The sequence below is a fragment of the Chaetodon auriga genome, chromosome 13 (genome assembly GCF_051107435.1).
Source record: "Chaetodon auriga isolate fChaAug3 chromosome 13, fChaAug3.hap1, whole genome shotgun sequence".
Lineage (NCBI taxonomy): Eukaryota > Metazoa > Chordata > Actinopteri > Chaetodontiformes > Chaetodontidae > Chaetodon > Chaetodon auriga.
Genome location: NC_135086.1, coordinates 17,253,871 through 17,274,351, shown reverse-complemented (window position 1 = coordinate 17,274,351; position 20,481 = coordinate 17,253,871). Strand labels below are relative to the sequence as shown.

The following is a 20,481-nucleotide window of genomic DNA, read 5'->3' as shown; positions in this document are numbered from 1 at the left end:
CTCCCCGTAAAAAAAAAAAAAAAAAAAGGACGATTGAGACGCACAGGTCTGAGGTTGTCTGTCGTGGACTCTAAGTCGAAGGTGAATTTATGATTACTGCGTCGAGGAAGCCGTGGAAAGCAGGACAGCCCATGAAGGAGGCATGCATGAACTCCTCCCCTCACTTTGCGTTGTGTTACGTCCTCCTCCTCCCCCTCTCTGGAACCAGCAGCAGCACAGGAGCTGCCGTGCCTGCCTCGTCTTACACGGAGGAGATCCCGAAAGCCGGAGTAATAGCTAAACCCCATACAGCCATGGCAGAAAACGCCGGCTTGGAAAACCACCGCATCAAGAGCTTTAAAAACAAGGGACGTGATGTCGAGGTGAGTTGACATACAAATGCGAGTGTAAATGACATGAATCGAAATAGTTAAACGTAGAAAACGACAGTCTTTGGGCCTCGCCGGGGAGCCTGGCTCCGGCTGCTGCTGCCAGCGAGCTAGCTAGCTAATGTAAGCTACCGTGAAGAGTTCGCCATCTGAAGTGCTTATTGGCCTGTCTTGATAACGATACATTTCTCCCAAAATAAAGTGGTTGTGATACTTTTTATCCAGCTAACACAAGTGGCCTACGAGTAGTCAGTAGGTACTGATTGTGAAGAGTAAGCAACATCACAGTTGGACCGGTGTAATTGGTTGAATTAAGGGCAGGCGATGTAGCTGTCACTACCAGCTAGCGTTAACTAGCTAGTTGGATGGACACCGGTCGCAAGCGAGGCTGGGCCTGGCCGGCACCTTAAACTTGACATTTGCTATGCTCTACAGCCAGCCGACCACAAGTAACACCAATGCTAACTTGCGAACGTCACATACATTTGTCATTATTAGTTAAACGTCGGTTAACTTTGAATTACATGGCTGGTCCCCATCCACCCTAACCAAACATTGCCCCTCCTTGTTAGCTTGCTAGCGTTGTCAAGCAAGTAGCTAGCATGTAATGCCAGGTGAGCCTGCTAACCCGAGCTGCTAGCTAAGCCACTAACAGTTCGGTGAACGCTAATGATGCGATGACCCTAGTTTCACAATTTAACTGATTTGATGTGAAAAGCGGCAAATGTAACGTTATTGCGAGCTAAAAGAAGCTCAAGTAATTATTTTACTGTGTGTTTGGGATTCATCAGTGAGAAATTGGCACGTTAGAGCAGAATAACACTGAGCTAGCAGCACTAGGTTATTTATTCTAACTTGATCTAACGCTGTAATATTATCGCTCACACTTCTTAGTGGTTATACGTAGATATTTTCCAAATAGACGTTGATATATTAACCTGAATATGAAAGATAACGTAAATTGTGGTAGCTTTACAGTCAAGTCATACATTCTAGAAATCATCACCGGTCTAATATGTGCCCTGCTGGCAAATCCACACTGGGTTTTGCAGCATCATTCAACTAACAAGTCTAATTATAAAACTGTGTGACAGCACTTGTCTGTAATGCTCATTGACATGATGACCAAACCATTTGGCAATGGCTGTGTTCAGACCAGCTAAGATAGGAGACACTAACATTGCTGGATGAAAGGAAGATGTCAAATTTCAAGTTTAATATCTGCGTCTTATGTTCTATACATTATGCATATGTGATATATCAAAATGCAACTCTCTCCGTGTAAGGGTTTGCCAGCAAAGCGGTGAACAAAAATATGTCTGAAAATGACCCTTCAGAGTCCATCCATGGAGTTTCACCATCAGCTGGTTAAAAGCACAGATTGATACTTCATTGGTGGTTGTTTTGAAACTTTGAGTCAGTGTGACAAGCACGTGGCTACTATGACTGACAGACTTTGCCAAGTGCATTCCTAATGCTAATTCAGCCATGTTGGATGTCAGACCTGAGTCCTCTGAAGAGCCTCTCCATGAATTTGAGTTTTCCTAAATGGATGACTCATGGACGACAGCCGGAGAAAAATGCCAGTTTGGGTTTTATTTATTGAGGTCAGGCATAACAGATTGCTCTTCATTTCTGACATCATTAGGAACAGCTTTGGATTGCAGAGCAGCAAAGTCCAGCATGCAGGTCATAAATTCCTCCTTTGTTTCCCTGATTATCATATAGAATGTGCTTATGGTTTAGTTTGGTCAAGCATTTTTTTACCCAGAAATGTTCTGTATTTCTTGCCTTGCAGAATTGCAGGTTTCCTTAAGTTTTTGTTATGTCAAGTATTAATTGTGGTGCCTCTATGGGCTACAGCAGATTTGTCTGTGTAGGCATATATTGTGTGCTTTAGGAACAGTTTATATTTTTGGTACAACAACCAATGGTAGAAGGCAAATTAAGCCAATGTAAGAGTGCTAGGCTGCATTCATTTTTCATGACAGTCAGACTGGACTATTGTATTTGCCGTCCTGCTGTCTGTAAAGGGACATTTCTTTGGTGGGGAGGTCAGTTTAGTAGCATTATTGTTGTTTTGCAGTGGCTGGGAGACACCTCTCTGCTCTGCAGCCTCCTGAGTTATGACTCCCAGATTACGCAAGAGGCTATTTAGGAAGGCAACATGAACCTCTTCAAACAGTCACAAGATCTTAGTCCATTTCAAACTGTTCAGGATAAACTGGAAACCTAACAGACGCACAAATACAGCATTTCGTTAAAGTCTGTCCTCGCCTGTGCTGCTTTTGACTTGTTTTCTACATCTCTTACCTCAAAATGTGTTAGTGGTGCTTTCTGCTTTGACGATTCAGTCACAGACTTGTGCCTAACTTGAGAAAAGTCATCTACTTGCCTGTTAAAAGTTTTGCTCATTTAAATGGTTCTAATATCCCAAATTGAAATAGTTCATTAATGTGGTGTAATCTAATCTAATGGAAAACAATACCATTTACATACAGTACAATTTGGGGGTTTTGCTCATGGTATTTTGTAATTTATTAGGTCATTTTGTTATCCACGTGAAAGGCCACAATGTATATTTTCCACAGTCATAAATTGTTGAATTTCTCAAAAATGCCACAAATGGTTTCCTGTTGACTGTCTTTTCTTTATGTTTCTGTGTTACAGACTATGAGAAGACATCGAAATGAGGTGACGGTTGAGTTGAGAAAGGTGAGAAAAGACACACCATCTGTCTACGTGCACATTCACCAGGCCTCAGTCTAAATATTAGAAATCTCAGATTCCAAACCAGTGGAGGTGGACACATTTAAATTAGCATTGATATCAAAAATAGTGCTCAAGCCCAAAGTGAACTGGCTCACATTTTAACAAAACCTCACTGCTTGACTCCACGGGGCGTGTTTGGCCATGTCTCTTGCTGCATGGCCTCCGTAGCTGATCGTGGCCGTTCTAGAAAATGTTTGGGATTCCACCAGAAGCGCTGCAGAGCATTTCAGAATCAGCTTTCGGCTCTGCAGCTAGTCTATTTTTGACGGAAGCCGCGTCATGCTGCACACGGCAGATCAGGCTAGGAAGTCGGACACAGAGGTGGCACAGGGCATCTGGTCAGTTTTCATTCATATATCACATCAAAACAGAGAAAAATAAATCATTTAACTGCATAGCCTATTTACCAAAGAAATCAAGGAAAAATGACCAAATCATCAAAATCCGAGCAAGTCAACGAAATGGGATTGGCAAAACGCTCTGCTTCTGAAATGCTCCCTGGGGCGTAAGAAGCCGTGTGGAGACCAGAATGAAACTGTGTCCCAGCTAGAAGTGCTGTGCTGTGAAGCACACGTGCCTGGTGGAGTCAAAACGTTATTCATCACTCACTGTTACACTGTGTTTTGCAACTGACTAAGCATTTGTCATGGGAACTGTTACAAGCCATGTTTTTCTGGTTTCCTTCTATACTTCTACTGTTTTCATCCATTCTTTGTTGAGCCCACCTGTGTTATTTCCTCTCTGATCATCATTATTAATTCCACCCCCAAATATTGGTTTGCTCGGTCCATCAGTATTCAAGGTACCCTCCAAACAGTCATCATCGAAAACATGGATCTATTGAGCATTTATGGATTGCTGTGAATTTTCACTTTTTTGTACGTCTTCTTGAATTTAATGCTGGAAATGAAACTTTTTTTTGGCTAGCTGTCTGGACTGGATCGTAATGGGACATTCAGATTAATGTCCTTTGTTTGCCAGTTGTTGGTCATTTATACTTGACAGTTAGCTGTCCATCTATAAATGATGCAATGCTCTGTTGTTCCTTTGTTGACAGCAAAAACCCTCTAGCATTTCAAATAGAATACACAGTTGATAATTAGGTGTGTTTCTTTGTCTAGAAAAGCATCTATGGCTCAGCTTTTATTGGACAGATGCCACCATACAGACAGCACAGTAACCATACAGTAATTAGGCTGCATTTTGTCCTTTGACAAATGGAGAAAATTAAGATAAATTAACCACAGCTGATGAAGTTTGCTGGGAAAAACTCACTTTTTAAACTTCAATCACAACTTTGCTGAGAAATTGTAATGATATCTGCAAATATTTTTGTGTTTTGCAGTTAAACAGATTAATTATCTGAATTCTTTGTCACAGGGAAATGTGACTGAATTTACAGGTTCACAGCAGAATAACAACAGCCTGTGGTATCCTATTCAGCATGTGTTCAGTTTGGCCAATTGTGTTGCCAAAAGTCAGACCAGGATCACTTTTTGTTACCAGGCTGTTGTGTTTTTTCTTTGTTTAAAAAGAAAATTGAATTACCAGTTTTTGATGTGGTGCTATTGTCTGTCTGGATTGTTGGCCTGAAATACAAACAAATGGGTCATATACTTTCAATAGGCATTGTACAATGTGCAGCTTGTGTATGTAACATATTTGTTGTTTTGGTCAATGATCTGGCCTTAAAATGAAACAAGTATAATTGGCTTAGAATGCCAACTTTCAGCTTTAATTTAAGGGTGTTTACATCTACATTAATTGAGCGGTGTAGGAATCGCCATGTTTGTTTTGAAGGCTCATTCTTCTTCGTCTGTGACCCATAGACATCACAAGAGCAGGCCTTCACTCTGACCTTCAGTAACTGAAACCCATGCATTGGACTGAGAGCAGCTCAGGGTTTGCTTTGATATGTGTTTTGAATTGTCCTTCTACTGCTTTATGATGACATTGTCCAAAGAGATTTAATGCATTCAGCTTGATCTGAACAGACATGATGCATGCATTCGTCCTACTGCTGCCATCATCAGTGACCTCAGAGTGAGCAGCTGGCAGACGTACATGCCCATGCATTAACACAAGTCTCACAGATAGCACGTTGGACCTTGAATCATTTTTCTCCACGTGTAATCCCTTCCATCATTCTGGTATGGTGGGCTTTTCTTGCATCTTCGATAACACTTAAATACTTAAAGGTGCAATAAGTAAAAAGTTTAAAACATTAAAAAGATAAAACTATCAACAGAAAAACATCAGTTTTGATGTTATGACGTTTAAAGTAGCAGTAGATAAAGTAGACATGTTTTTTGCTTTAAAGTATCATTATGAAGTAAATGTTGACAGCACAATATAATTGCTCCAGAATAATGACACCATCAGCGTTTAGATTGGTTCCCTATAAGCTTCGCTTTCACAGTGTAATTTGTCTGCCAGCGGGTGCGATCTCCTGGGAAAATGAAGGTTGACTGGTGATCCAGTCAAGCTGGTTTCTGCTCTCATGTCTCCATTATAGATTAAATGTTTTTCTCTCTGTTGCTTGATTTCAGTGTGCACACAGCATCAGACTCAGGTAGCCAGCCGGAAGCAGACAGGTTACCGTCAGGCAAAGTGCACTGTTATGGGAGTAAAGTAAAAAAACGAAAGAATTTTTTCCAGTAAGTGACAAGATATCTGACACAGACAAATGTGCTACATGTGTAAAAGGACAGCTGTTGACAATGTCCGGACCCAGTTCTGCAGACGTTGTCTGGGCAGTGTCTCTGCTATATATTCAGGGTGGCCAGTGTGATGTAGCAATCCAGCTGCCTCGCAAAGTCACCTGATTTGGGCAGCCGGTCCCTGCGTTACTGTTCTCCCCGCTGCTTCTCGCTCCTCTCCTGCGTCACGTATACTGTCCTCCCTGTTGTCAAACACTCGGCGTTGCAAACATGGTAACACTCCCTCGCTGCTCTGAGCTCTCAGCCTGTGTTAGCTAACAGGGATGCCAGCCACACTTACTGAGTTTACTAGCTAACAGCAGCTACAGTTAGCAGCAGCTAACGATTACTCTGGTGTTTGGGGTATAAATTTGACAGATAGCCAATTCACATATTCCACCTTTAAAGAACCCATTAGAGTTCCACAACTAAGTGTTACCTGCCTTTTTTTGTACTCGGGCCTGCAAGGGGTTTTGCATCTAGTGATGAATCTTCTTGAGTTTAAATCTTTGTCATTTTCATTTGATTTGCACTTTAATATAAACATGCCTGGATCCTGCAGAGGGGGTGTTTTTTCACTTTTCTTAATATTCTTGGAGTTGCTGAACTGTAACCGGTTAAAACATAAAGATTGTTTTTGTAGCAGTGGGTGTTTTAGACGATGTAGAATACGCAAATCCCCAAGATCAGACTTGGTACCTGGATTCCAGTTGTGGGTTGCAGTTGTCTCTTGTGTGTTGAAATCACCAGAATAAGCCACACTGTCTCTAACAAAATTGAAACTATGGGTCTTAAGGATTTGAATGCAGTTGAGTTTGAATAGCTTTTAAGTGCTGTGTTGTCTTTGTGTGCTATTTTTGAACTGCAAAATGAGTTCTATCATGCACCTTTCTAACTTGCTGATGGGTGTGAGCTTGTTTTCATTTTCACACACAGTTGGTGGCTTATTTGCGTTTGTAACAGATAAAAAGTTCAGTCACATCTTTGCTGTGTTAAACGTTTGTTGTTTCTGTCTATCATCTGTCACTTTTTTTTTCCTTACTGGAAGATTTTTTCTGTGGAGATAGATAACTAAAATCAGGGTTATATGCACTACAAAGTCCAGATTGAATAGTGGTGTTCCTCTAAAACGCATTAATATCCACAGCACTTTTATCTGTTGCCTTACTGGTACATTTTGACATTTGTTGAGCCATGTAATCTCTTCTGTAGTTGTTCTTCCAAGTCTCCTGGAATAGCAAAAGGCATGTGTAGGTAGTGGAAGAGGATGGTGTCCTCTGTTTCTAGGAACCAGGTGCCAGACATGAGACAAAAGAAATTGAAATGAACCTTTGCCAAGGCTTTGCTCTGTAAAGATGTGTTTTTCACAGCCCAGCATAGTAGAAAATTGACGCTGTCAAGAAAGTCACAGCGTGTAAACAGCATCTTTGGAAAAGAACATTTAGATGATGGACAGATTCCCTTGGGCATGACTTGGTAAAGAGCCATCAGAACTGGTTATTCTGACAAAATTCATGGGACACTTTGTGCATTGTGTGAGAATACTGGTTAACAGGCAAGTATAGAGCAGCACAGCCATCAGCAGACATTTGGAGAACACTGGCACAGCCGGGGATGTTGAAACCTAGAACGTCACTGCTGTGGAGTGCTGAGGTGTTCTCAAGTCTAGCACATTCCATTTAGCTGGATCAGAGCAGCAAGAAGCACTGCGCTAGCTGATTAGTCATCGGTGACGCACATCAGCATGATGCACAGAAATGTAGGCCAAGGGAATCTCCTCCTACCACTGACTCACATGCCCTGTAAATTGATGGGATGTGTGGGTCTTTCTGCCTCTATGTGTTTGTCTCTGTATTTCCAAGCTGAATGAATAAGTGCTTCCTGGGGGGTTGCAGAGTATGTAGGGTTAAGGTTCAGTGTCCTACAAAGATGAGTGTGTTTGTGTTTGCTTTGTGGGCCAGCCTGCAGACAGAATTCTCTCACTCACAGTAGAATTTCTAAAAAAAATGATGCCGAAAGTAAAAGTTTGGGAAAGTATTTCTGAGGTGGGTTCAATTCACTGTTGCTTTAAGAATTCATGAATGCATTAATGAACGCTTTCATCTCCTCCCCTCATTTCTACTTCTGCCCCCCCACCCCCCCCCCCTCCCCCTTGTCAGAACAAACGAGACGAACATCTACTGAAGAAGAGAAATGTCCCGCAGGAGGAGAGTCTGGAGGACTCTGACGTCGACTCAGACTTCAAAGGAGTAAGTTTGGGTGTGTGGGTATGAGCTTCAGTGAGAGAGCTGTAGTGAGACTGGACTGTCTGTATAACGGGTCGGGGGGGTAAAATCATTTCAAACTGTCTGTGATGCACACTGGAAACAGTGGCTGAATTGTGTTTTTACTGGGATTTCCTGCCAAATACAAGCATTTACAGTGCAAATTGAATATCAATGCATTGTCATGTTAGGACTGTTTTATGTTAATGTAATTTTTCTATTTTCAAACTTCAAAGGGTCAATTCACCCAAATTCTCCTAACTGAGATTGAAAGTTTGTTTTGGTCTGAGAAAGAGCAGCTAACAACAACAGCAGCAGCAGCAGCAGCATCATTTAGTAGCTGTTCTGGAGTTTCCAGTCGTATCACACGCTCTTCCTTAGAAGATGAAATCTTCCCAGTTGTCATGTAATATTCAGATTTAGTAGTGTTTCTAAAGCTCTCAAAGAAATGGACGTTTTTTCATCTACAACTGTGTGGTAACCCCATCTGCTGAGGATGATTATGGGATTTGTTGATGGCTCCATAGCATCTATTCGATGCTCGGTTTGGTGATTTTATTTTGCTCCTTCTTTTCGGCTTGTGTATGTCCTTACAGAGTTCAGTTTTGTAAATATCTGCTACTGAAACATCAGGTACTGCCCCAATACATTTGTACTCCCCCAGCAATGAAAAATTATGTTTGAAGGCTCATCATCAGTGTTTATTCCAGTTTCTAAGGATAATCCACAGATCCTCCTGTCAACTCTTTCTCTGCTAACAATTGTTGGGAAAACTGTGGATAGCCTGTTCTGTGGATTATTTGTCTTTGCTTTGAGCGCCACAAATTAAATCCCATTGAACTCCATTGAATTTGGTTAGCACCAGAAATCTCTGACATCTTGAAACTAAAGCCGATCAAATTGTACATGTAAAATATCTTTTGTAATTTGTGTGAATTGACCCTATAATTCTCCCACACTGCATGAAGGTTTCAGGCCTTTTTCAGGAAAATGATAGCTCGTTAAAGACTAAACTGAAGAGATACGTACGTACAAATATACCCTGGTTGAGTCTGTGGTTTGTAGGCTGCAAAAAGCTCTGTTTTGTCATTTCAGTATGTCTTCTAGGGATTTTTTTTCTTAATGTAATATGCTGTATGTGGGCTTGGTGTAGTAATATGCTGTCCAGAATATCTCCAAAGCCACTAACCTGTGATGACAATGTTTCAGTAGATTAATGAAATGGTGAGCAATAGCCTGCAGAGTCAGCCAGTCAGTGCCTTTTAATCACAAATTGAAGATCCAATCTGAATTTGTGGCCCACGGCAGCATTGGTGAGAAAAGAAATGTGGAGTAGTGATCTGGAACTGGATGACTGTGCATCACCACACATCCAAGCTCTTTCAGCTCGTGTTCTTGTTACCTCTTTATGTTTGTTTTGTGTCACAGACACACTATCGTAGTGTCATGAGAGCTGTGATTGAAAGCTAATGCTTTCATTGTTTGTTAAAATGTTCAGTCACAAGCACAGACGTGACTCGGGGGGAAGAGAAGGTGCAGCTCCTTGTAATTTCCTTCAGCTGTTTCATTTGAAAGCAAGCATTTTGCATATTCTGCATTACTAATTTTCATGTCCGACACCACAACGCAGTGGGCAAGCTGTTAAAGTCTCAATATGGACTTGTAAACAGTTTAGCACATTTGAATAAATACATGAATATTATGTAAAGTGGTGTTAATCAAGGGTCAGTTAAATTTGGTATGTAGTTTGTTTGTTTTTTTTTTAGTTTGTTTTGCTTCAAAAGAATTTAAAACATCATTTAAAACAGCCAACCTCACATCTGCTCATGTTGAATCCATCCCATACCCTACATACCACAGTGTGAAAAGATATTAATCTGAGCACAGTGAGATACAGAATGTTCACTTGTTATACTTCTGCACGTAAAGACATGAGGGAAATACATTGTTTGCACAGGTTAGCAGTTGGGTGTCTTATCGTTGGCTGCTGGAGTTGTTCCCTTTGATGATAACATATGCTTAGCAAATTATGACTGACGGAGCTAATGTTCATCTACGTTTCTCTCTGTGCAGCAAAATGTCACGCTTGATGCCATCTTACAGGTGAGAGTTCACGTCATTCAGTTAAAATGTGCTGTCAGTAACTCCTGAACTGTTGGCTGTTTATGCCGTGTTAACAATTATCGTGGCCTTTGTTCCTTGTCGCTGCAGAACGCTACCAGTGATAATGCAGTCATCCAGCTCAGTGCTGTACAGGCAGCCAGGTGAGGGGGTGACAGAGCACACACAGACACACACCAGCTGTTTTTGTGCATGAAGTTCATGAGATTTATTTATTTTCCACCCTTTGTCAGAAAACTGCTCTCGAGTGACAGAAACCCTCCCATCGACGACTTGATAAAGTCCGGGATCCTGCCCATTTTAGTCAAATGCCTGGAGCGGGACGACAAGTGAGTCTGCTTCCAAAAACAGTTTGTGTTTGCCTTCACTGTTATTTTTCTCTGACGCAACGGACTCAGTGTTCTACTTGTCAAGACTGCGGGCTGCCGTGATGGATTACTGACGGTGCTACATCACGTCTCTGCCGCAACGGAGGCTTTGTGTGCGCGAGTGTGTGTGCATCCCGCCGTGTCCACACGTGAGAGTGTGTGGTGGCGCGCGGGGCAGTTGGCTGGTCCTCGCAGTCCAGGCCAAGCCAAATATAACAGCATTCCTGTCCCTCAGAGTTCCCCAATTCCCAGGACCTTATGTTCACTGAGGGGGAGAATGAATAGTTGGGGGTGGAAGAAAGTGAGAGGAAGAAGTTGTAAGAATTTTACCATGGCAACTAACAATGGATAGCATCATTTTAACATGGATACCAGCTTCTGTTGGACATTTCATGTTGAGTTTGTGCATAATGCAGCAGTGCAGTACGACCCATGCATCCGTCAAGAGAAAATAATTGTCTACTATGTTGACAACATTATGGCAGTAAGCCAAGTCAGCTCAGCTTAATGACATAATAAGATACAGAATCACAGTGACGTGACAGTGAGCACCGTCATCCACAAAACAAGAAGAGACAGGTGGAATCTGTGAACGCTTGATGCGGCGAAGAATTCAACTACTCAGTCCACAGGCGACCACAGTGGCTGCTTACATCACAAGAAGCACCACGCCCTGTTTCCTGTTTTACATCCCAGCTAAAGCCGAAGAAACCCGTAGGAACTGCAGATCATGGTCGGCCGCCTGATGAAATATTTAACGGGGTAGACAGACTTGCCACCCTTCGCCGTGGTTTAGTAGCATTTGGCTGGTGGGTGGTGTGAGGATCACTTGGAACTGTGTGAGTTCTTAATATTTTGTGTTGCGTCGTTTAAAAAAAACTCTTTCATTGCACTCTTCCCTTTTGAGCACAGTTCACCAAACAGCATGATATCCAGACCGCTGATCCGGTGTCAGATGTGTTTTCCACTACAGGGAATCTGTTATCACCAGGGGGTCACATTATTATTAGTAGTAGTATTAATCTTTTTTTAAAGTCGCCAATTATGGAAAACTCCATAAAACATGATCTGTTGTGACGACCCCCGATGGGGAGCAACTGAGAGAAACAAAAAAAAATCTGGAAAGCTCCACTATCCCCTAATGAGTAACCGACTTTTCATTAAAATTGGTTTGAGGTACGTTGCTCTAAAAAGGCCTTTTTTGTCAGAAATTGCATTAGGTGCTTGGGGGAAACCTTGAAAAACATGAAATAGTAGCTGTGAGTTCAGCAAGTGTTCACATCAATATTTATCTCTATGATTATTCCCCTCTTTCCTGCCCCACTCATGAACTTTCCATCTTTAACGTTTTGTTTTCTCTGTCCGACAGCCCCTCTCTTCAGTTTGAGGCAGCTTGGGCTCTGACCAACATTGCCTCTGGCACATCAGCACAGACTCAGGCTGTGGTTAAATCCAGTAAGTTGACCCTCAGATTCTGTCTTCCACCCTGCAGTCTGTGTTTGTGCACCGTCTGCGTTCTGCCCAGCTAGCATATTTGTTTGTTTTTTCACACAATTAGACCGACGTGTTATTTGTTTTAATTATGTTTTTATTAGATAAGAGTGCGCTTTTATTTTGAAACAAAGCCAACATGACTGGAGAGTGGAAGCCATGATCACCCTTCATGTGATTAGCTGGCTGCTGCAGGGACAGCACTAAGAAAAGGGTAGAGTTGTCCCACACAACAGGAGATGTCAATCAAGCACTGTCTGTACATGCTAAAGGGGTTTAATAAAGCATCTTATTAAAAAAAAAAATCAGAGTGTACGTTAGTTGTGTGGCTTTAAATGGGAATGTTCACTTAAGGTACAGGACAGGGATCTTTTAGTAGTGAGCAGACGTTTCCCCTCTGCTTTGACTGTCAAGAACAGAGTAGGTTCATTTCATTCAGTCAGTAAATGTTTGTTGACACCCCTACTTAGATTTAGATCAGCTGTTACATGCAGGAGTTGTGACCCAGTCATGGATTAGTGTTTATTTTATTTGGCTTTGAGTGTGACCAGGCAACACAGCTTGTTACTGGAGTTGCACAATCTGACACCAGAGGCAGTTTTTTGATGCGCTGGTGTTTGTGTGTCCAGATGCAGTGCCCTTGTTCCTGCGACTGCTACACTCTCCCCACCAGAACGTATGCGAACAGGCTGTATGGGCTTTAGGCAACATTATAGGTGAGTAATAGTCTTCTAATTGAAGTGTGTGTATACTGCTTGGAGACCCCTTTTCTCAGTTATGTTGACCTCCACCCGCTGTCTGTCCAGGTGATGGTCCTCAGTGCAGGGATTATGTCATCTCCCTGGGTGTGGTCAAGCCCCTGCTGTCTTTCATCAACCCATCGATCCCCATCACCTTCCTCCGCAATGTTACCTGGGTCATTGTCAACCTCTGCCGCAACAAGGACCCACCACCACCCATGGAGACCGTACAAGAGGTGGGTGTTCGTGCATGTGCGTGCAGGCTTTCATGTGCCAGACAGCTGGATGTGTTGCACTCGCCTGTTTCGCTGCAGGCTGAGTCACACACGGTTTTTTGCAGCATCGTTTCAGTAGCCAAACCAGCCTCATCACCCAGGGGAATTTCTAACTACAAAGCTCTTTTGGCGACATTTCAAGTCTGGGTTTGACAGCTCCTCCTCTTTGTGATGTTTTTTTTTTCTCCCTTCTCACTCTGCCCTGTTTTTGCCTTCATTTGATCCATCTATTCCTCTGCCTACACCCAACCCACTCACAACCTACTTTTCTTTCCCCACAGATTTTGCCCGCCCTCTGTGTGCTAATATATCACACCGATATAAGTGTAAGTATCAGAGCGAAGTGTGACTGTCCTAGTCATGAAAAATCACTTGGTTTGTGCTGCCAGCATGCCGTTAGAAAAACAGCATAATTACTGCGCAAGGTCTCACGAGTTTCATGCGTCTTGTGTGTTTAGATCCTAGTAGACACAGTGTGGGCACTGTCCTATCTGACGGACGGGGGCAACGAGCAGATCCAGATGGTCATTGATTCTGGAGTTGTCCCATTTCTTGTGCCTCTCCTCAGCCATCAGGAGGTCAAAGTTCAGGTTTGTTGTATTGATTGAATTCACCTTTGACTTTTGTCCACAGTAAGATAACATTTCAAAATGTCCTCCTCAATTCCTCAATCAAGCAAAGTAATTTCTATTTTGTTTTGTTATTTTCTCGCCCTCCTTTGTCTTCAAACTGCAGACGGCAGCTCTGAGGGCAGTGGGTAACATTGTGACAGGGACGGACGAGCAGACACAGGTTGTGCTCAACTGTGACGTCCTCTCGCACTTCCCCAACCTGCTCACGCACCCTAAAGAAAAGATCAACAAGGTATCACCACCTCAACCCTCATGTTGTTTTTTTATGTTTTATTTTGTAAGTCTGGGGGGGTTCTTGAGGCTTAGTGCAGAAAGAGGAGTAGGGAGTCTGCGCCCAGCGAACCACGGTGAAGTTCATGACATTTATGAGAGCTATCAGCTGTCAGGAAGTGTAATATATCAGGAGCAGGTTTGTTATTGTATCTATTCCCTTACTTAATGACGTGAGATTTCTGTACAATTTGTTGGGCTTTATGTTCAGCCTGTTTTGTTTTACTATACATATGATAAGTGGATGCACTGGAGGACATTGCTAATCATATGCTGAAATCGAAACATTTCGAGAGATCTGACTGGTCTTAGTGGTTTTCTGCCTTTTTTCAACAAACTTGTTCAAGAAATACAAATAAATATTTTAAGATGCTCTAGGGGGATTATATGCACAATCAACTGTAAAAAGATGTAGGGAATTTGAGGGTAATATCAGAGTTACTGCAGCAATTACAAAAATGATTTGGAAGCCCAGTCATCTGCTGTATTCCCTGTTAACTAGCCCAATGAAAAAGAGTAATGTATGAGTGGAGAAACCCTCTGGGTTTGGACGAATAAACACGTCTGTGTGAAAGATACAGTGCTCGTTTTGACCATTTGGGATTGGTCTGTTTGCAGGAAGCAGTCTGGTTCTTGTCCAACATTACAGCTGGGAACCAGCAGCAGGTCCAAGCTGTGATTGATGCTGGACTGATTCCTATGATCATTCACCAACTGGCTAAGGTTTGTGCATGATGGATCACAGGAAAGAAATTCCTCAAGCTTTACATTTCCTATCCTTTATATTTCTAGAGTTTTCTCAAGACATGCTATGAGACTCTAAATGTGGAGAAAGTATAATTTTGGATGTTAATTGTACATATTCAGCTGCACCGACACATTCTGTGTTCTGTAGCCGGAAAAGCAACACAACTCATCAGTGAACACTGAATGCAAATGCAGCCTAGATATGTCTGTGTGCCTTGGCATTGTGCTGCTGTAGAAAAGACCTGCTATTTGCACATCTCAGTGACAGCCTGTCTCTCTACAGGGTGACTTTGGCACTCAGAAGGAGGCAGCATGGGCCATCAGCAACCTCACCATCAGTGGGAGGAAAGATCAGGTGAGCTGGGCTTTGGGACCAATGATGTACAATCTGGAGTTTGTTTCAATGCATTTACCGCCATGAGATTTATATTCAATATAAGGTTTATTTTTATTTAAACTGCCCTTAACGAGCACATGAGTTTATATAATATTCCATAATTTCAGCAGTAGATGTTCACCATTTCACTTTTTTTGTTTCAAGAAGCACAACTGTCTCCTTTATTGAAGGATGAAAATAGATTATGCTGTTTACATATGAAGGGGTGAAATTGCCACACTTGTAACCATGTGCTTATGTTGTAATCAAGTATGGATGTGGTATGTATGTGTGGGTTTGTGTAGGTGGAGTTCCTGGTGGAGCAGAACGTCATCCCTCCGTTCTGTAACCTGCTGTCGGTGAAGGACTCCCAGGTGGTGCAGGTTGTCCTGGACGGCCTGAAGAACATCCTCATCATGGCAGGAGACGAAGCCAGCACCATCGCTGAGATCATAGAGGAGTGTGGAGGTGTGTATCTGGCCGATGGTTGGCATGAGTCGTCTGTCAGTGCGTGTTTTTGACGTGTGTTTACAGTTGAGCTGTAAGTTTCCGCAGTAGCCGGCTCCCAGTGTTCATGTTATTAACAACAGAGGAAAGGTCACACTTGTCATTGTTTTTGATTTTTCAGGTTTGGAGAAGATAGAGTATCTGCAGCAGCACGAGAACGAGGACATCTACAAACTCGCCTTTGAGATTATTGATCAATACTTTTCAGGAGATGATGTAAGTCTCCCAACAGTGATATTACACGTCAGGATTTTCATTCAGTTTTTCATGCTCAGTCCACAACATGCTCTTCTGTGCTCTCGCAATATCTTTTCAGATTGACGAAGAGCCCGGCTTGATCCCCGACACCACTCAAGGGGGGACCTTCAACTTTGATCCAGCTTCCAACATGCAAACGAAGGAGTTTAATTTCTAAAAGCCAGGATGTTTGGTTCAACCAGCTGCACGGGTACGCTGTAATCACCCTAGACATTCATCCATCTCTCCTCCAACCTGGCAACCTGGTACCGAAGGATTTACTTAGCATCACAACATGGAAACTCACCACTGAAGGATTTACCCTCGCCCGCCTCTGCACTGCGGGCTGTTTTTCTTTTGGGTTTTTTTTTTGTTTTGTTTTTTTTTTAAATGGTCATCCTTCACCAAACACGGCAACCCTACATAGGAGTCCTGGTCATTCAACGGGCACCATCACCACCTGGCAACCTGCATCAGGAGGGCTGCCGGTATTCTCTGCCAGTGCTTCTAAATATCACACAAAAATAAAACCAGACGGAAGGAAAAGCCTTTGTGGCAAGATTTAATTGCCAAATGTCAAGTCTTCATAAAGACAAAAACACAAGCACATGTTCAGTCACAAACACAAACATATACACACTTTTTGACACTTAGGATTTGTGTGCATACTTCTGTTAGAAGCCATCATATCACTTAGGGGGAAGAAAATACTGCTGTTTGTTTGTGGTTTATTTTTGTGCTTTCCCTCCCCTGGATTGTCCTCTGGTGTTACTTCACCCACGCACACGCACACTAACATACAAGTACACACATCGACACACTTAGTCACGCGGATTCCCCTCGGCCGGGCACCCCAATAACCCTCTCTCTCCCAGTTTAAAGAGTTAATCCCAGAGCTAAGCCATGATTAACCACGGACCCCCACTGCCCTCCCGGGAGAGTCCTGGGGCAGGCGGAGGGGTGAAAGGGCTCCAAGGCAAAAAGAGGACTCCGTGGCAAACTGACTGACGGGACTTCTGACTCAATGACGTCACTTTTTTAATGTGACCTCTGTTGAATTATCAAACTTAACGTTTGTTTTAAAAAAAAGCATCAAAAATGTGAAGAAAATGCCATAATTCTCTTTTTTTTTCAGTACATACAACTGTAAGACCTGCTAACTGCCTGCTTCTGATTCAGCAGAGCGACAAGAGTTTTGTGTTTTTACGGATGTGAATACCTGTCACAGGAGGGAAGCACCTTTAGGTGAAGGCGCAGAGACTTGAGAGAGGAGGAACGTGTCAGCTGTAGCGTTTATCCCCCTACAGGATGTCCATTTCTGCAGCAGGAGCTCGGTCGCGTCCTGTGATCCAGTGAACTGTTTGCTCGGGACTCTCCTGTAATGTGAAACTCGGAAAAGTGGGGGTTTAACAAAAATAAACAAAACAAAAAAAAAAACATGTTGAGCTCAAAAATCGACCCACATTGCTTATCTAACCTTAATCTTATTTTAATTCTTTTAAATTCTCTCGACAAACAGATATTTTAGGTTCATGTTTGAGCTTCTTCTGGTTGAGTCTGTGGAGCTTCCATACGTCTTTGTTTTTCCTTTTTTTTTTTTTCCTTTTCTTCAGTCTTATGCACACGTCTGAGGGGCATATTTATGTCTGCCTGCAGAGAGGGACCTATACTCATCGAAGACTACACTTATATAACGAGTACAGGTCCTGACCTTTACAGTACTTAACTACTTTCGATGAAGAGGTCACATGTCATCACTCAATTTGAATAATTGTACAAAAAAATGTGATGTGTATCTCTCCTTGCCGTCTAATGAATATATGAATATATTTACATAAAGCCTGTACAAAGCTGCTGCAGCTGACAGTCATTGGATGGACGATAACCTCACTGTCAAAGATGGCTGGGGAGGGGTTTTTTGTTTGTTTTTTGAAGCAATATTTCTTTGTTTCATTGTTTTTATTTTTGACTTGCATATGTATTGTGATGACATGCTGATAAATTGGAACAGGCGTTTTTTTTTTTTTTGTTTTTTTTTTTTTTGCTTTTCTTCTTCGTAGTGGTGACGGGCTGTTTAAAATGTACCGTCCCATGTTATCAGTCAGCGTGCGGGTGCGGGTTCAAGGTGTCAGACTGTGAACTCGGCCCTAACCCTGATCTCGAAGACTTTATGATCCTCTGGTTGGCTGCTAACTACTGAGAGGGGGTCAGATCGGGGAGGTGGGGGGTAGGGGAGGGTCACACTGGGGTTTCAAATATTGGGTGGGGTTGTTATGAGCAGCCCAGGCTTGTTTTTGGGACTAGCTGTTTATTACTGAACAAAACTATAGAGAGGGTGTACAGTCATGAACTAGCAGACTAGACCGAGCCACTTTAAAGATTTACAATTTCGTTGCCTTGTATCTGAATTGGATACAAGCTTATGTTTGTTGCAAGATTTTTACTTGCTAATGAAAAGTTGTTTTAAATAAGATAATAGGAGAAAAGCAACAGACAGCGTTTTGGCCTCTGATTGTTTATATCTTTTTATAAATTTTAGATTGAATTCCTCTCTTTAAGGTGGCTCATTGATGCTTTCAACTCTTGTGCATATTAAAGACAAGAATGAGTTGAAAATCATTGTGCCTTTTGTTTTTTCATTTCAACTAAAACTAGGTTTTATTGAATAGAAAAGATTCTTTGAGCAACGGGAGAATTTTGAAATGGGAGATGTGGCTACAGTAATATGTGGTCTCCCTGTTGCTGGAGTTTGCCATGGGAATGGTAAATGCTGCTCTCTGCTGTTGAGAGTAACTGCTCCCCTCCGATTTTATTCACTGATCATTGTAACACACCATTTCTTCCACTCGTTATCCCCCCTTTCCCTCCCTCCCGAACACCACGAACCATCATTGCCATATTTCAGTCAGGGGATTTTGATCTCATCTCACCCTCAGGACATGATCTGTGTTTCTGATCCTAACCAAAATAAACTTGCTGTTTAGCCGTTGGATCCTCCGTGCTTGCAAGTGTTGTGATTCACACCTACAGTAGCTGTTGGTCAAATTTAAAATGCATGAGCGTGAATGTGAAAGAAGCTCACAGGGATGGGTTTCAAGTGTTTTGTGTGAGGGGGAGAAACACATTTTTTCCCCCCCAGAGTTCATGAGTTTCGGCTCTTGAATTTACTGTGAAGACCTGCATCACTTCTGCTCTTCATGGGTAAGAAAAAACTAAGTGCTTTCACTCCTGCCGTCACTGTTCTGTGAAACATCCTTTACATTACAGGTGAGGCCTGGCAGCAGCTGAGAACAGCGCGGCCGTTATTCCCTGCTCGTGGATCTGATTCTTCACGTGATGATGGCTGTGAGTGAACAGATCTGCACAGGTGATTCCAGGCCAGGCCAGATTTGGTGGTTGGTTCTACAAAATTAGGTTGCAGTGGACACTTAAAATGGCTCATTGCGTAATGACAGTTTGCTTTGTAAGTGGTACAGTTTCCGTTTGCTGAGCGTGTGTGTGTTGGTGAACATGTTGACTTGAGGGCAATCATTAACTGCCTGAATTTGGGTTTCCTGCAGAGTGTGTAACAAGAATGTGTAGCATAAGATAACTGGCCTCCACACTAATAATGCTGCTTGACCCGTGTCCAGATTTCAGGTTTACACTTGGGCAATTTGATTGCTGGTTCTTTTGGGGCAATATGCTCTACATGATGTAAAGTGAAATGTTAAGGCCCTGTAAGCCTTTAGAAAAACCCAGTTTAGTAACTTTTCTTTGTGTTTATTTTATGCTTACATGGTGCAATTTCCAAAATAAATGGATGTGCCAGTAATTACCACAAGCAAACAGCAAACCTGGTAATATTCCATCAGGGGAAGACTGAGTTAAGACAGGAAGTTCATTCTTGACCTTGAAATAACAGCAGTTGACCACAAGATCCACGTTGCAGCTGTTGAGGAGCTTTCAGTCTGGTTGCACAGTCTTCTCTGGAGATGGAGTTGCCCAGTTGTTATTGAATTTAGAACTCCATCTGCTGAGGAAGATTGTGTGATATGGTGGAAAGCTCCAGACCAGCTGGACCCTGTGGTGAGACTGTTTTGTCAGCTGCATTCAGAGGTGGTTTCTGGGGCTCTCTGCCACTCTCAGTATACCTGATGGATCCTTAAATTAGCTTCTTCAATTAATTCTTGAAATTGCATCTACTCACTCTCCATTACTGAAAAGTCCAGAATCTTCAAATGTGCAAATATCAGTTGTTTTGGGCACAATATGTCACCAACTTCACTGAAAGTCTATTCTCAGCATATCTACAGCAGAGACTTCAAGTTTCCACATCTCACTAGTTTAAGTTGCATATTAAATCACGACTGCCCTCCAAAATCGTTGTGATGTCACAAAATCCTGCTTGCCTGTGCGTGTCTTAAACTGAGATTTCAGGTGATCACAGAAACCTGTCCCTCTTTATCAGATGAATGTGAAAACAGTCTTCCACTGTCAATCTCTGCACATACATCAGTCTGCAAAGTAAAGCCGTGTACAGGGGACTATAATAATTTCTCTGAAGGAGAGACACCCGGCTGATGACAGTGGTTTTGTCAGGGATCTGCAGAGCCACTGGACCTCTGCTGTGGA

At 42.5% G+C, this 20,481-nt stretch overlaps 1 protein-coding gene across 1 annotated transcript; it reads left to right on the top strand.

The window, feature by feature from the left end:
• Nucleotides 1–101: 101 nt before the first annotated feature.
• kpna3 (karyopherin alpha 3 (importin alpha 4)) lies at nt 102–18,864 on the top strand. The gene is made up of 17 exons (XM_076746715.1): nt 102–362; nt 3,039–3,083; nt 7,999–8,088; nt 10,177–10,206; nt 10,315–10,367; nt 10,458–10,553; nt 11,962–12,047; nt 12,713–12,799; nt 12,890–13,059; nt 13,380–13,424; nt 13,557–13,688; nt 13,834–13,962; nt 14,619–14,723; nt 15,031–15,102; nt 15,429–15,591; nt 15,752–15,846; nt 15,947–18,864. The coding sequence occupies exons 1-17, from the start codon at nt 132–134 to the stop codon at nt 16,043–16,045; spliced, it is 1,728 nt and encodes a 575-aa protein (XP_076602830.1). The 5' UTR covers nt 102–131; the 3' UTR covers nt 16,046–18,864.
• The last annotated feature ends 1,617 nt before the right edge of the window (nt 18,865–20,481 follow it).